This window comes from Nannobrachium achirus, assembly GCF_963921795.1.
Source record: "Nannobrachium achirus genome assembly, chromosome: 18".
NCBI lineage: Eukaryota > Metazoa > Chordata > Actinopteri > Myctophiformes > Myctophidae > Nannobrachium > Nannobrachium achirus.
The window spans coordinates 43411311-43427266 of record NC_137825.1 but is presented as its reverse complement, the minus strand read 5'-3'; the positions used below and the strand labels follow the sequence as shown (position 1 = coordinate 43427266).

The window sequence follows — 15956 nt, the reverse complement described above, 5'->3', positions numbered from 1 at the left end:
ATTGTCAGTGCTCACTAATAGGAGGCTTTGATTGCCTCCGTGCGCGTTGAGAGACGATGACTGAGTATGACAAGTGCTCTGTAGCTGCAGACCTTTGATGATTAAATAGGGATTCTCACGCTCACTAACGGATGCATTCTTGTGCATATCCTGAAACACTACCCTGGATGCAATTTGGCAGCGCTATGCGGACACCGTTGACCAATCTAACTGTGCCATGGCATTGCTCAGAAATCTCATTGTTCCTACATCCCATTAGTCAGAATCTGGTGATGTTAACCTGGTGAAAAATATTATGCCTAAACCTAAACCTAAACCTAACCTCAGTAAAACTACTGTATTCCTAAACATAACCCAAACCCTAACCCTAACCCCAGTAAACCCTAACCCTAAAACCTAACCCTAACTAAATTTGGACCAATGAGATTTCTGACTTATGGGCAGTCCCCCCTTAAACCTGTCCGTTTATTGTGTTGTATTGCATTTATCTAATGGGCTTTCTGCATATTCTGAATGTCATACATGCTGCACCTTTATGCTTTACACAGCAAAGTCTTGAGCCTCATTCAGACTGTACCCTTTTCGCCCCACTTATAGGATCCTAAAGCGCCTTCAAAACAAAGACCCCGGGGATATTGAGTTGGAGCGCCTTGAGCAAGGCTTCTCCATCTACCTGAACGGAGCTAACGCTGAAGCCTGCAGCAAGCAGCCCAAGAGAAGCTGCCACAAGTCTCTCGCCTCTCAGCCACCTGCTCGGAAAACAACACACACAGCTGGTAGGGCCGCTGCAAGGACTAAAATACATCTGCAGCAGACACTCAATAATGAAAGCTCTTACATAAGCTGCCACGCAAAGCAAATAGCCGTAGCTACTTTGTATGTATTTTAACCACTTAACCCCCATGCGTTGTTGAGCGGAGTCGTTCAGGGCTCTATAACTGGGGACCCCCCCCCTCCCTACAAGCACTAAGAGTTGAGGCGTTACATTTTGTATAACACGGTTCTATTGTGAAAATAGCAGCTCTACATGCTCACGCGCGAGGCGTTGTGAGCATGTAGAGCTGCTATTTTCAAAATTTCTGCCTCTAATATTTGACAATTTGGCCAATGTTGATTTGTTCATTTTACAGGTATTAAAATGGTATTAAAAGTTCTTACATTGTCACTTTAGAAATGTGCAAATACCCTCTATAAACCTAAACTTTATGTTGGTTTGTATACTTTTGAGTGAGGGGAAAAAAATGTTTGCACACTAAGTTAATCATCTGGGGACCCCTCAAAATAATTTGGGGACCCCCCTGGGGGTCCCGACCCACAGGTTGAGAACCACTGCTCTATACTAGTGTCTTTTCTGTTCTCGCTGTACATTAACTACCTTTGATGAACATCTTCCCCCAGAATACAGATACTGTGGTTTAAGTGGTCAAAAGGCTAAAGATCATGGTTGTTTCTAATTGTACCTTATCAACAAAAGATACTATTGAATATGAATGAAATGTGCAGTAAGTGATATTATTTTGATAAATTAAGTGTTAAATAGCTATACTATATTCGTATAGAAATCCTTGCTCTAATGTTTGTTCAGTAAGAGGGGTCTCCTTATCTCTCTGGCTCTTTAGTAAACAAGGGAAAAAACATTTTCGGGTTGGGATAACAATGTTATCCAATTCGGAAAAGAGAACTCATAAAGGATTCAGGATAAATGAGTGGATAAACTGGAACACTATAAAAATGATTAAAAAAAGTAAAATACAATAAAATACATGATGTTCTGTTTGACATGATTAAAGAGATGGGGTGGGGGGTCTGTTACTGAACAAACGCTATAGCAATGATTGCTATCAAAATGTTATGCTTTAATCTTTGAACAAAAAAGCGTTGTTTTAACAAAAAAATACCACTTACCGGTACACTACCTTTTTAACAATACTGCTAATTATAGAAAACCAACAATACATTTGATGATAAACACAGACATGCTTATTCCTCAGTTTTCATAGTCTCACAGCCATCCACTTTTCTGTCCACTGTACATTGGCAGCATTGCCCTTGTTTTATTGGGTCTGTGCCCATTAAGTGCCACCTAATACACTACACTCTGGTTGGTGTAGACCAGGGGTGCCCACACTTTTTTGACGTGAGATCTACTTTTAAAATGACTAGCTCAACATGATCTACCCATCCAAAATGTTTTAGCTGAGGGCCTGAGGGAGGCTTTGGAATAGCAGCACTGGCGTTACATTTTAGACAAACACACTTACTGTAAAGGGGAAATAAATGGGAAATACTGCAGGAAATGTCTTCATCCCATTCTGTATGGAAGTGGTAGGTTGTGGGGTTCTTTAAATTGTAATGCTACTGACTCTTGAACAGTATTGCATTGGAGGTTTGCCTACTTTAGAAGACATGAAGGGAGCTGACACAGGCCCTTCTTGACGTCATATTGACATATTCTTTTTATATTTTAATTATATATTTTTAGAGGCTTTTCATGTGGTCTACCTGAACACCCTTGGTGATCTACTGGTAGATCACAATCTACCTTTTGGGCACCCCTGGTGTAGACCATGTGGCAACTACCACCACCCCTCAGCTAATGTATTGCAGGGTATAATCCTGTGCCCAGTGTCTGAATAATAGTGACATTTGTAACTGGCAGCCATTTACTTTTCCATCTGTGTGCGCTCTGGAGGACCATCTGTGTTTGCGACTATGTATTTGCTCTCCTCCTCTGGGGTGAACACTCTGCGTTGCCCCGCTTATGTGCCATTCTCTTACTGTGACTCATCGGCAGATGCCCCTCGACAATGCGCCCGGCAGCTCGCTGAGGATAGCTGTGATCCGGAGCACGCTGGAAGACGGAGGAGCCACACAGCCCCGGTGAAAGTCCAGAGGAGAGAATGGGTGCAGGTAAAGAACCCGTCACTTTTTCTCCCCTTGTCTTTTATGTCGTCACTGTCGGGCAGGAACCTCGTACCCTCAAGTTTCAAATGTGTACGTTTTTTCCTTGCTTCATCATACAAGACTGTCGCAACAAAACGAGTGAAAATAGCGGATCGACAAGCACACACCGCCTCGCAATGTGAGGTGTTTGTGTGCTTGTCGATCTGCAATTTTCACTATTTTAAATGGGTTTTTTTAAATGATGAATACAAAACGAACAGCTTTGGACATAGAAGGTTTCCGCCCAACAGCAACGCTGTATTAAAAATAACATATAAATGCAAAGTAAACCTGTCTAATATATAACATTGCCTCTGTTTTGCCTCCAGCGTTCTGTCAGGATTCGAACCGAGAACGGAGCCACTTTGCAAATATCCCCGGAAAAGTCAGTGCAGTACTCTGATGATTTCGAGCCTTACAACAACATAGACATGGAGGTAAGGCCTCATTATACTTAATAGTCAGCGTAGCCGCGAGTATTCGCGGACAGCAGACACACGCATTGTTCGGCATATACCACAAATTAGTCTCTGACAGATGTGAACGTGTTCCTCACATGCATCTCGCAGATACTTCGACTTACGCCGGCACACACTTTCATGTGTGCTTCTTTTCATCTGACAGTAAACAGCAATTTCCTTCCAAGAAATTCAGCACTTTGGGTTGTCTTTATAGGCTTTTAACAAGAAGTTATAAAGATGTGGGTAGCGCCCCATCTCCTCACACAACCCCAGAGTGTCCACACAAGCAAGCACAGTCACCATAATTGTACGTGCAGGAAGTACGCGTGGTCATAACATCTGAGAGCAGGGTTCCCACGGTCATGAAATTCCTGGAAATATTTTGAAATTTGAAAAATATTTTTCCAGTACTGGAAAAGTTTTGGAATTGATCAAGGGTCCTGGAAAAAATAGCTATGCATTGTCTTTGGTCTTTGGTTAATACCTCTGAAATGACAAATTTTACATTGGCCAAATTGTCAAATATTAGAGGCAGAAATTGTGAAAATAGCAGATCTACATGCTCACGCTCACAACGCCTCGCGTTGCGAGGCGTTGTAGATCGGCTATTTTCACAATAGAACCGTGTTATACAAAATTCCTCAATTCGTGATCGTCAGGGTCCCCAGTTCAAATATGATTATTTCGGGGGTCACGGCCTGAAAAGGTTGAGAACCCCTGGCATACACTACTTGTCTTTGTGCATTGCGCACAGGAGTAAGCGACTTGTTAATGAGCTGAGTTATTGTTATATAGTCCTGGAAATTGGGTTAAATATTCTGGAAATGTTTGGGAAATTAATCGGTAAAAATGGGTGGGAACCCTGTGAGAGGCAGCGGATGTCCGCTAGGACATGAGCCGGTGACAGAATTGACATCTTATGACGTTAGCGTAGCCTCGCCGCTACGAGGACACGGTAGGGTGGAGTGGAGAGCGGAGACAAAGCAGTACCCAGCAGGCAGGCACGTGTGGAGCATTGCACTTCGGCCCACTTGTGTGTGTGTGTGTGTGTGTGTGTGTGTGTGTGTGTGTGTGTGTGTGTGTGTGTGTGTGTGTGTGTGTGTGTGTGTGTGTGTGTGTGTGTGTGTGTGTGTGTGTGTGTGTGTGTGTGTGTGTGTGTGTGTGTGTGTGTGTGTGTGTGTGTGTGTGTGTGTGCGTGCGTGCGTGCGTGCGTGCGTGCGTGCGTGTCTGGTCTTTTGGGGGAGGGGCTATGTGTCAGCCACTGCTGTCTGTATGACTTAACATCTTTCTCTCTCTCCTTCCACTTCCCTGCCTCCTGTCATCCCTCCGTCCATCGCCACCTCCAGAGGTCCGGCCCGCGCTCCCCCCACAGTTGCCCCCGCTCCCCCAGGGACCCCTGCAAGGCGTCGCACTCCTTCAGCCCCAGGGCGGAGAGACGCGGGGCCCAGGGCGACTCCCAGCTCACAGAGAAGGTGCTGCTCAACCTCGAGGAGGTGAAGGTGAGGTGGAAACACTTGACGTTTTTTACATTTGTTTATTCACTCCCAGAAATGGCAATGTTTTAATCTAGATGAAGAGTCACGTGCCATAATACATTTCATTGCATTGGGTTTGCATTCGATTCAGGAAAAGTGTTAAAAGTCTTGTCGTGTGCTGCTAGCTGTTAATTTATGACGCCTTTTTTATTTCCTCCTTCAAAGCTAAAGCCGTAAATTAGAACGTACACGTAATCAAACTGTCAACTTGTGTGTGTGTGTGCGTGCGTGCGTGCATGCGTACGCACGCGCGTGTTGCGTGTGCGCGTGTGTCCTCACGTCCACCAATGTGTGTGTGTGTGCCGACGTGCGTCTCTGACCTTTACAATCTAGGTGTTGCGTCGGAGCCTGGAGGTTAGCATGCGGCGCAGCAGCCGCGACTCGGCGGGGGAGGAGTCGGACGAGGAGTGGGTGGAGGAGCACATGGAGAGGGACGAGAGCACGGAGAGCCTGGAGGAGCTCGGGCTGCCTCCGTCCTCCTCCAAGACGTCCTCGTCCCGTAGCCGCCGCCATCGAGCAGGCGGCGGCGGCCACTGCGACCCCGCGGACCTCATCGTGCTGGACTTTGGACCCTCGCCGAAAGGTAGGTTCTCCTCCTCCGCCCCCTGTGTAGAAATTCCTCGTTGATTTTGTTTTGCTTCGTTTTTATCTGAGGCAAGGCCGTCACGATTATGACGTTATGGCAATTAATTGTCACTCAAATGATTTGCGATTAACAAAGTTAATGTGTGTTTTTGTCTTTGAAGGCTTTCGTAGGCTTTGAAGTTGCACATGGCAGATATGACACATAACCTACATATACAAAGAAATGACTGACATATTTGACAACTTAAAAAATAACATTGATAGTGGAAATAGCCGATCTACAAGCTCACAACACGTCACATCACGACGCGTCGTGAGCTTGTAGATCTGCTATTTCCACTATTTTAGAAAATGTTTGAAAATATATGAACATTTTCCAACATGGAAAGCGATTATGACAAAATAATTGCGACTATGTCAAATAATTGTGATTAGACGATTATGTAATAATTGTGACAGGCCTACCTCCACCCCCATGTAGAAATTCTTAGTTGATTTAGTTTTTGCTTCGTTTCGTCCGAGGTAAGATGTTAATTGTCCAGAGTGGTTTTGTCTCATCCATTTACTGTATCTGCTTCATCACTGTTGACCTAAAGACACTGAGAGGAAGCGAGCACATTTAGCTGTCTCGGCAAGATATGTGTAATGGGGTTAGTAGTCAGCACATGCTGGAGGCACACTGTAAAGAGTGTCTATTTTACTCTGAGAGATTGAAAATAGAGCCTACTGAGATGGATTTTACTGTACAGAAAAGGTGCATCTGAGTAATTGTTTATTTTATATATCGTCGTTGTCGGGCGGAAACCTTGTATCTCCAAGTTTCAAATTTGTACATTCTTTCGCAACGTAAAGCCCTGCTTCATCATGCAAGGCCGTCGCACAAAAGTAGTGAACGCCTCGCAGTGCGAGGCGTTGTGTGCTTTGTAGATCGGCTGTTTAAATCGTTTTTAAAATGTTAAACGAACGGTTTTGGACATACAAGGTTTTCACCCGACAATGACGATATATATTTGTAAGAACTTTTTACATTTCCCATCAAAAGTGTTCTATTTCTTCAGGTGGAAAAATAGAGCGCTCTCTATCTGCCAAGAGGAAAGACAACATTGAGGCCTACATACCCACCAAGCCTATGTTAGTGAGAAGCAAGACATTAGACAGGCCACCTTCAAAGGAGGGCAGAGATGCTCAGAGTAAGTCTTCCCTTGTTAACATGACACATTGCTATGAGAAGAGACTGTGGGCCCTATTTTGAATGTCTTAACTCATGGGATGCCCACGAGGTGTCTACACGCCAATCTCTTTGATGTCGCTGGAGGCCCACGACGTTTTGACGTGTTTACTGTATTTACAGTACTAGAAGCTGGGCCGCCCTTCGGGCGGCCCAGCGTCTAGTCGGCGACCTGGCCAACTCGGAACAATGTAAATAGGGAATGAATGCCCCGCCCTTTAATGCAAACCCCATTATACCTGTTTTCATAGGACCCGTTTTGACCATCTGTCTGCCTGTGTCCATTTATGCCCATATATGGAGATATCTGTATCTGTCTGTCTGTCTGTCGGCGTCCATTTTATGTCCATATATGGAGATCACTGCAGTTATAGTTCTGGGTCCATTTTATGCCCATATATGGAGATATCTGTCTATCTGCGTCCATTTTATGCCCATATATGGAGTATCTGTCTGTGCCTCCAACTGTGTTGCAGACACAGTGCCGGTGTGTCCATTTATGCCCATATATGGAGATATCTGTATCTGTCTGTCTGCGTCCATTTTATGCCCATATATGGAGATCTTTGACCATCTGTTTGCCTCTGTCCATTTATGTCCATATATGGAGATATCTGTATCTGTCTGTCTGCAATCCATTTTATGCCCATTGGGGGCATTCATTTTATGCCCATATATGGAGAACGCGCGTGCCGGTGGGACGAACGGTTCTCGAGATACGCGGATTACACACTCACAGAGATTTTTTGTTGACTCATGTGGCGTACGTGATGTCAGAGCCTTTTATGCAAACCCCATTATACCTGTTTTCATAGGACCCGTTTTGACCATCTGTCTGCCTGTGTCCATTTATGCCCATATATGGAGATATCTGTATCTGTCTGTCGGCGTCCATTTTATGTCCATATATGGAGATCACTGCAGTTATAGTTCTGGGTCCATTTTATGCCCATATATGGAGATATCTGTCTATCTGCGTCCATTTTATGCCCATATATGGAGTATCTGTCTGTGCCTCCAACTGTGTTGCAGACACAGTGCCGGTTCCCCCTTTAATGCAAACCTCATTATACCTGTTGTCATAGGACCCGTTTTGAACATCTGTTTGCCTGTGTCCATTTATGCCCATATATGGAGATATCTGTATCTGTCTGTCTGCGTCCATTTTATGCCCATATATGGAGATCTTTGACCATCTGTTTGCCTCTGTCCATTTATGTCCATATATGGAGATATCTGTATCTGTCTGTCTGCAATCCATTTTATGCCCATATATGGGGGCATTCATTTTATGCCCATATATGGAGAACGCGCGTGCCCGTGGGACGAACGGTTCTCGAGATACGCGGATTACATACATACATACACACTCACAGAGATTTTTTGTTGACTCATGTGGCGTACGTGATGTCAGAGCCTTTTATGAAGTGATGTCACAATGAGTCAGAGCTTTCGCCGATTTCCTCCGGAACAGCCTGATGTCAACAATCAACCCCGCATAAGGAGATTCCGAACGTTTCGCGCCGGTTCGGGAAAACCGCGCGTTGGGTCGGGTCGAGACCCGGCACTGCACTCCGTGCCGCGGCGGGGAACGCGCGTGCCGAATCTGAAGCCGGTGGGACGAACGGTTCTCGAGATACGCGGATTACATACACGCAGACACGCAGAGACTTCTCGCATTTATAGATAGATTAACTTTAAATCTCACCGTTAGGTTGGGGCTACGCATGGATGTAGCCCATTAGCCGCTAGTCGCTTCGAGTCGACGCTGAGAGCATCGCGCGGCCGTTTTTCTCCATATACTCCAATGCATTTCCCCATCTTTAACGCCCTTTATCTCTGATGTTTGTTTTATGGCTAAAACTGTGGCGGGGTACGGCAAAATGTCAAAATTTTGATCGGCAATGAACAGTTATGATCAACACTGGTCCATACAGAAAGTTGCACAACAACATCCTGTCTGCGCTCATATGACCAAGTGACGTCATGACGCATGCATTGACGCAGCAGGGCCGGATTCAGTACAATGGTGGTGGGCCTGGGCAGCGAGAGGGGATAAATGGGGCTCAATCTAGGGGCACCCGATGTGTTAATAACGCCAGGTCTTATGACTTAAATTAAGACGCGGAGGCGTGACCAATGGCCATTTTGCTATTATGAGTGCGGTAATTTGCTCACTACGCCAAGGCGCTGGGCGCAAAAGGCCCTGAATTAGTCATGGGCGCGTTTGGGTGTTACATTAATCAAACCAACGAGAGTATCGTTAAGTAGACCAAAAGAAATAGAAATGTCATATTGAAAGCAGAAGTGTCAAAATGCATGCATGTCCATAATCGTATGGTCACAATCCTAATGCTTGCATAAACAAAACAATGTTTGATACACATACTGAATGTATCACTCACATGTTACTGATCATAGACAATGTAATGACAATCCCAATCTAAATGATTAATTAATAAAGTGTTATTCTTTTTTATGTATTTATTACATTATTTACAAAAATCGTTGAGTTTGTCTTTAATACATGACGATATTTCAATTTTCTTTCTCTCAAAATAAATGAATACAATAAAATAAAATGTAAAAACAAAATAATGCAGGGATATTTACTCGCGACCCATAAAAATGTGTCCGCGACCCACAAATGGGTCCCGACCCGGTGTCCGGGAACCGCTGGTTTAACACATTGGTTCACCGGCTGCCAGTGTGAAGACGACCCCTGGTTTAAAACCCCATCAACTCTTCCTCAAAGGGCCATGGAGTCGTGGAGACTGGCCCCTCTCGGCAGCCAGGAAGGCCTCCAGTGAGGAGCGCGACCCAGAGGAGACGGCGTGCCAGGTCCTCCAGGCCATCCAGAGAGAGAACAGCCCCCTGAGGAGCCACGAGCCGCGCGCACACAGCCGCAACACGGTAGGCCTTCCCCCGCACTTTAACGTTTCAAGGTTTCCCCTTAACCCTGACAGTATACACTCAGCAGAGTTACAGACTTGTATGGAACCCACAGAGTTCCCTGGAATCCACTTTGAAAACCACTGCTCCTTTGCACTTCACAACCGCCAGCCCTCACCAAACTTTTTTTTTTTTAAAGATTTGTTTTTGGGCTTTTTGCCTTTATTGGATAGGACAGTAGACTGACAGGAAATGGGGGAGAGACAGGGAGTGACATGCAGCAAAGGTCGACCGGATCGGGAATCGAACCGGCGACGCCAATAGGCATCGATGCCGAAATGGCAATGCCTATATGGTATGCGCCTGGTCCACCCTGCCCTCACCAAACGTAACCGTTTTTCTAATGCCCTGTCCTCTTTCTACATGCGTTTTTTTCATCATGGTGTATGGTGATCACGAAATGAACGTAAGACCTTCTGTAGTCTGTGTCTAGAGTCGATTTTAGGCAGTGCTATTGGTAATATTCTGCAGGCTCTAATGTGAAAACTGAAAACGCATAGTTTTTTAAACCACTCCAACCCTTTTTTTTGTGTGGCTAAAATAGCCAATCTTCAAGTTTGTAGATCTAGAAAAATCTATTAATGACATGAAAGTAGTTAAACGGTCACTTCCTCCCCTTCTCCTCCAGGGGAGAGGACACCAGGTGATTAATGGCTCACTGCGGGACGACAGTTGTGACAAAGACGAGAATGGAGTCACCAAGGCCATGCAGAGAATCACACTCATGGGCCCCAGGTACGCTAACAGAACAGGACAAACGCATCCAGTTCTTTATTGTCCCGTCCCATAAGGCAGGGGTCTTCATCAGGGGGTCCTCCAAATCTTTGAGTGATAGAAAAAATATTTTCTCCTTTTTTAATTAACCACTTGAACCCTAGCGTCCATATTCTGAGAACTTTAGCCAAAAATAGCCGATCTACAAGCTCACAACGCCTCGCGCTTGGCAAAGAGCTTTGGTGTAGAGGGGAAAAAGAGCAGACTAAGTACAGAGTGAAAGGTCAACTTTATTAAGTAGTGACAGTTCAAGTGGTTAAATATCTGAAAACACACATTGACATGAATCCAAAATACACTGATGATTGTGCAGTCAAATAATAAAAGTATATGGAATCTAGTAAGGTAGTGAGGGTCCCTGCTTCATCTCTCTCTCAACTAAGGGGTCCTTGGCCTGAAAACGTTGAAGACCCCTGCCATAAGGAAATATGTAACGAGTTACCACAGTTGATGAGATGTGAGCGGAAGTCAATGATTGATAGCTTGATAAAAGTGCCTTAAAAGGTTTAAGAGGTGGTGCCATAGTTTTGTACTTTTTTCTGTTTTGTATGTGTCTATGGAGTTAACATTACTCCAATGGTGGGGTTATAATGTGCATATTTGCCTTACCTGTGTATTTTCTTCCTGAAAGCCTCTTGAGTCAGAAGGCTCGATGGAAAAACACAGATTTAATGACATCATAAAATCATCCCCTCTGCTTTTACCATACACCCAACACAACAAGAGTGTGGCTAACTTCAGCTTGGTCACCCACCTGACAACCAGGCATACTTAATGAACTGGTGGGTGTGGCCACATAAAACATAATTGAACGCTTTCTGTACACGCAAAATACAATGTCATGTGCAAAATAAGCAACAAACACACATCATGCATAGCTCGTTACTACTGTAAAAGCCGCAGCAAGTGTAATTATCGGTTTCAGAAAGGTAGGCTCTGAAATTGATGCTCTCTGCCTCCCACTGACCTTGAAGGGACAACCAGTATAATAATTCTAGGTAGCAACACCGCTCTCGAGGTTCAAGGTTCATTATGTGTGTCAGGGGCACAGCATTAAATTGGCTGCGCTCCTACCTTGCTGACAGGAGCTTCTCAGTAGTGATTGGGGAGGCGTCATCTTCTTAGCCTAGCTGAGCAAGACATCCCAGCCATGTTAAAACAAGGTAGGGATGATATGATAGATACTGCAGTTAGTTAGCTAGATGCATTAGTATCTAGGCTGGCCCCAGGCTATCATCTTCTCAGGTCCCTCTGTCCTGTGGTGTCCCCCAGGGTTCAATTCTGGGCCCACTCCTCTTCTCAATCTACATGCTCCCACTCAGCCATATTATCAGAAATCACAACATCAATTTCCACTGATATGCAGACAACTCCCAGTAATACATACCACTTAAACACAACGACGCAGGCAATATATCCAGGATCCTTGCCTGTCTTTCAGATATAAAGTGCTGGATGTATATATATATATATATGCATGCATGTGTAGCCCCCACAGTTAGTATCAGCCATGAACCAGCGACAACAACCCTGCCAATCGGGCTCAGCCCTATTAGCACGACTGGTTGTGTGTTGGACTGGCGAGTGGGAGTCCCGGGTTCAATACCCGCTTCCGTGCATCACTACGCATGCATGCATATATGTGTGTGTGTGTGTGTGTGTGTGTGTGTGTGTGTGTGTGTGTGTGTGTGTGTGTGTGTGTGTGTGTGTGTGTGTGTGTGTGTGTGTGTGTGTGTGTGTGTGTGTGTGTGTGTGTGTGTGTGTGTGTGTGTGTGTGTGTGTGTGTGTGTGTGTGTGTGTACCGGTATATATGTATGTATATGTATACATATACATATAGAGAGAGATATATAGAGATATATATATATATATGTATGTGTGTATATACCTCTAAAACTGTATCAAAATCCATCTAATCTATTTGCGTATACGTCAAAGAATTGATCGATTGAAAAGCATTTGTTGTCTTTATTCAGGCAACAGCAAAAACTACTGAAAGCCCTGGAGAAGTTAGAGAATGGACCATGCTACGACATCCCTCAGGCTGTCAAGATGGACAGCAAACCCCCGGTGAGTCATGAGCCCGCTAGTGTCTTCACTCCAGTGGTGGTGACTAAATCCTGATGTCTCGGGAGCAAAAGCAAAAGCATATCGGTACATAACCGATAACCGTTGTTAACCGAAATATATAAAAGATTGCGCTATTATTTTAATTTGTGAAATTGCGATTGTGGTTGCCCTTTGGTTCAAATAATATTTGAGTTTCGGGAAGTGAAATTCATATATACGTTTGGACAAACGTATGTTAATTAGTAAAAGTTAGGGCCTGGTTTTGATGCCTGGGGATCTCCATATATGGGCATAAGGGGGTACCCTAACAGTGCATCATCTGGGAATGTCCATACTGTATATGGACATTTTATTTATTTTATCCTTTATTAATACTAGCGTCTAGTCGGCGACCTGGCCAACTCGGAACAATGTAAATAGGGAATGAATGCCCCGCCCTTTAGGACCCGTTTTGACCATCTGTCTGCCTGTGTCCATTTATGCCCATATATGGAGATATCTGTATCTGTCTGTCTGTCTGTCGGCGTCCATTTTATGTCCATATATGGAGATCACTGCAGTTATAGTTCTGGGTCCATTTTATGCCCAGATATGGAGATATCTGTCTATCTGCGTCCATTTTATGCCCATATATGGAGTATCTGTCTGTGCCTCCAACTGTGTTGCAGACACAGTGCCGGTTCCCCCTTTAATGCAAACCTCATTATACCTGTTGTCATAGGACCCGTTTTGAACATCTGTTTGCCTGTGTCCATTTATGCTCATATATGGAGATATCTGTATCTGTCTGTCTGCGTCCATTTTATGCCCATATATGGAGATCTTTGACCATCTGTTTGCCTCTGTCCATTTATGTCCATATATGGAGATATCTGTATCTGTCTGTCTGCAATCCATTTTATGCCCATATATGGGGGCATTCATTTTATGCCCATATATGGAGAACGCGCGTGCCCGTGGGACGAACGGTTCTCGAGATACGCGGATTACATACATACATACACACTCACAGAGATTTTTTGTTGACTCATGTGGTGTACGTGATGTCAGAGCCTTTTATGAAGTGATGTCACAATGAGTCAGAGCTTGCGCCGATTTCCTCCGGAACAGCCTGATGTCAACAATCAGCTCTGCATAAGGAGATTCCGAACGTTTTGCACCGGTTCAGGAAAACCGCGCATCGGGTCGGGTCGAGGCCCGGCACTGCACTCCGCGCCGCGGCGGGGAACGCGCGTGCCGAATCTGAAGCCGGTGGGACTAACGGTTCTCGAGATACGCGGGTTACATACACGCAGACAGACACGCAGAGATTTGTCGCATTTATAGATAGATTATAGATAGATATATCCATATATATGAAGGTAGGGTGTAAATCAGTAATCAGGGATCTTCATATATGGGCATAAAATATTATGGACTTAATATTAACGTTTTCGGGGGAATGCCCATATATGGACATAATTATGGTCTCATGTGGTCTGTGATGTCAAACGACATATGATATGTCATCTCCATATTTGGGAAAAGTTTAATTTTTAATTAAAGTCAGTGGGGAAAATTCATTCACTAATAAATTAATATCAATTAACCCATTTAGAACGGGTACACATTTTGTGTATCATTATTTTATGCTTTAACTATTGAAAAATAACAGATATACAAGCTCACAGCGCGGCACCGAGTGCCGCGCTGCGAGCTCGTAGATCTGCTATTTTTGAAAAGTCGTGAACAGTAGAATTTTGACCCGATTCTATAAGTGTCTTTTGAATCCTTCTAATTCTAGGCCTAAATGGGTTAAACGATATAACTGTTCTCTTAGCAAAATGCATCCGCACGATTCCTGATGAAGCCGGTCCATTTGACATACGGTCGATTTGACATACGGTCGATTTGACATACGGTCGATTTGACATACGGCGCGAAAACTGTGGAAGGAGTAGGCGGACACACTTTTGGTTACTCTAGAAACAGAGAATAATAATACATAAATAAATAAATAAAGTTTCCCCAGGACTAAAGGTGGTTTTGCACACTGCTGCGTTTTTCGTTGCGAAATGCGTTTTTCAGGGCAAGGAGAGAGAGAGAGAGATAGAGAGAGCAAGGGACAGAGTGGTGCGCGAAACGGGGCGGCAGTGTGCAAACGAGACTGACATAATGTGAGGTTGATTTTTTTATTTGCGTGCTCCGAAATTCACTCCGATATTCGGCCCGAAAAACGCAGCATTGTGCAGCCAGCTTAATAGTCTGGTTGCCCTGCTGGGCAACCAGACTAATTAAAAAAGGAAAACACACCTGTTTTTTCCCCATAATAAAGCTCCCTATTTGCACAGTAAAAACAACAATACAACGAGGAAGAAGAAGAAGAATATTATACAAATGTTTTCTATAAGAAATTTGTTTTTTGCAGTATAGTAGGATTGACATAATCATGTCATGTCTGTAATGAAAGAAACGCGTCGCGGCTGCAACAGCTGCAGCGCGACTCACAAGCCCTATAACAGATTAACTCCCAATGTGTAAACACTCAAATGTAATAGTAGATTGTATAGTAAATAATTGCACTGTCTGCAGTGTGTCTGTGTAAAGACGGCTGATTTAAGCGTTCCACTCATCAAGCGAAAGCTCTATCTGTGACAGCGCGCTGCCTTTTCTTTTTTTTTTTTTATTATCGGCGACCATTCTGATGGCTTCATGCTTGCTCTTGTTGTTGTCAGCTTGTTGTTTATGTTAACACGTGTGTGAGGTGGAGGTGACGCCATCACGCTGGAGTGGAGTGAGGCACAAGCTAAGGCACGCAGTTCCCCTCAAGGACAAACGGCCGCAGCCGATTATTCAAATTTCTTTTTCAAGTTTAAATCCTGTGCCATCAAACGAAGCTTAGAATATTCAATTTTTCTTTTTCTTTTTTTTTTGTAGTTCGGCTATTTTCGGCAAAAGTTCTTTGGTTCTTTGGTTTGGTGTAGAGGGGAAGAGCAGACTAAGTAGAGAATGAAAGGTCAGGTTTATGAAGTATTGATGGTTCAAGTGGTTAAATATCTGAAAACACAAATTGACATGAGTCCAAAATACATTGATGATTGTGCTGTCAAACAATGAAACTATATGGAATCTACGAAAAGGCTGTGGGGTTCCCTGTTTCATCTCTCTCTCAACTAAGGGGTCCTTGGCTGAAAACGTTGAAGACCCCTGCCATAGACTTTTACAAAAATATTTATCTAAATCATTTTAAGACTAGAATCAGGCCATCCAGGATCCTGGTGAATCATGACCATGAAAAGAAATAACAATGGGTAAATCATATAATTAAATATTCAAATGTTTGTTTTCACAGAATCAAAGGTTTTATGGCCATATTTGATGCTTAAAATAATTAATATGAACTAGCCCTTACCCGTTCAAAGATATGAG

The 15956-nt window shown here is 44.0% G+C and overlaps 1 protein-coding gene across 1 annotated transcript in view; it reads left to right on the top strand.

Annotated features, from left to right (window-relative positions):
* The window catches only part of katnip (katanin interacting protein), a 53041-nt gene that overhangs the window by 2092 nt on the left and 34993 nt on the right, over nt 1–15956 (top strand). Inside the window, exons 4-12 of the mRNA XM_080747540.1 lie at nt 598–776; nt 2795–2910; nt 3273–3380; nt 4751–4903; nt 5273–5522; nt 6583–6714; nt 9508–9665; nt 10333–10439; nt 12455–12548. Of these exons, the coding sequence (XP_080603666.1) occupies nt 598–776; nt 2795–2910; nt 3273–3380; nt 4751–4903; nt 5273–5522; nt 6583–6714; nt 9508–9665; nt 10333–10439; nt 12455–12548 (1297 nt within the window). The remainder of the gene's footprint in view (nt 1–597; nt 777–2794; nt 2911–3272; nt 3381–4750; nt 4904–5272; nt 5523–6582; nt 6715–9507; nt 9666–10332; nt 10440–12454; nt 12549–15956) is intronic.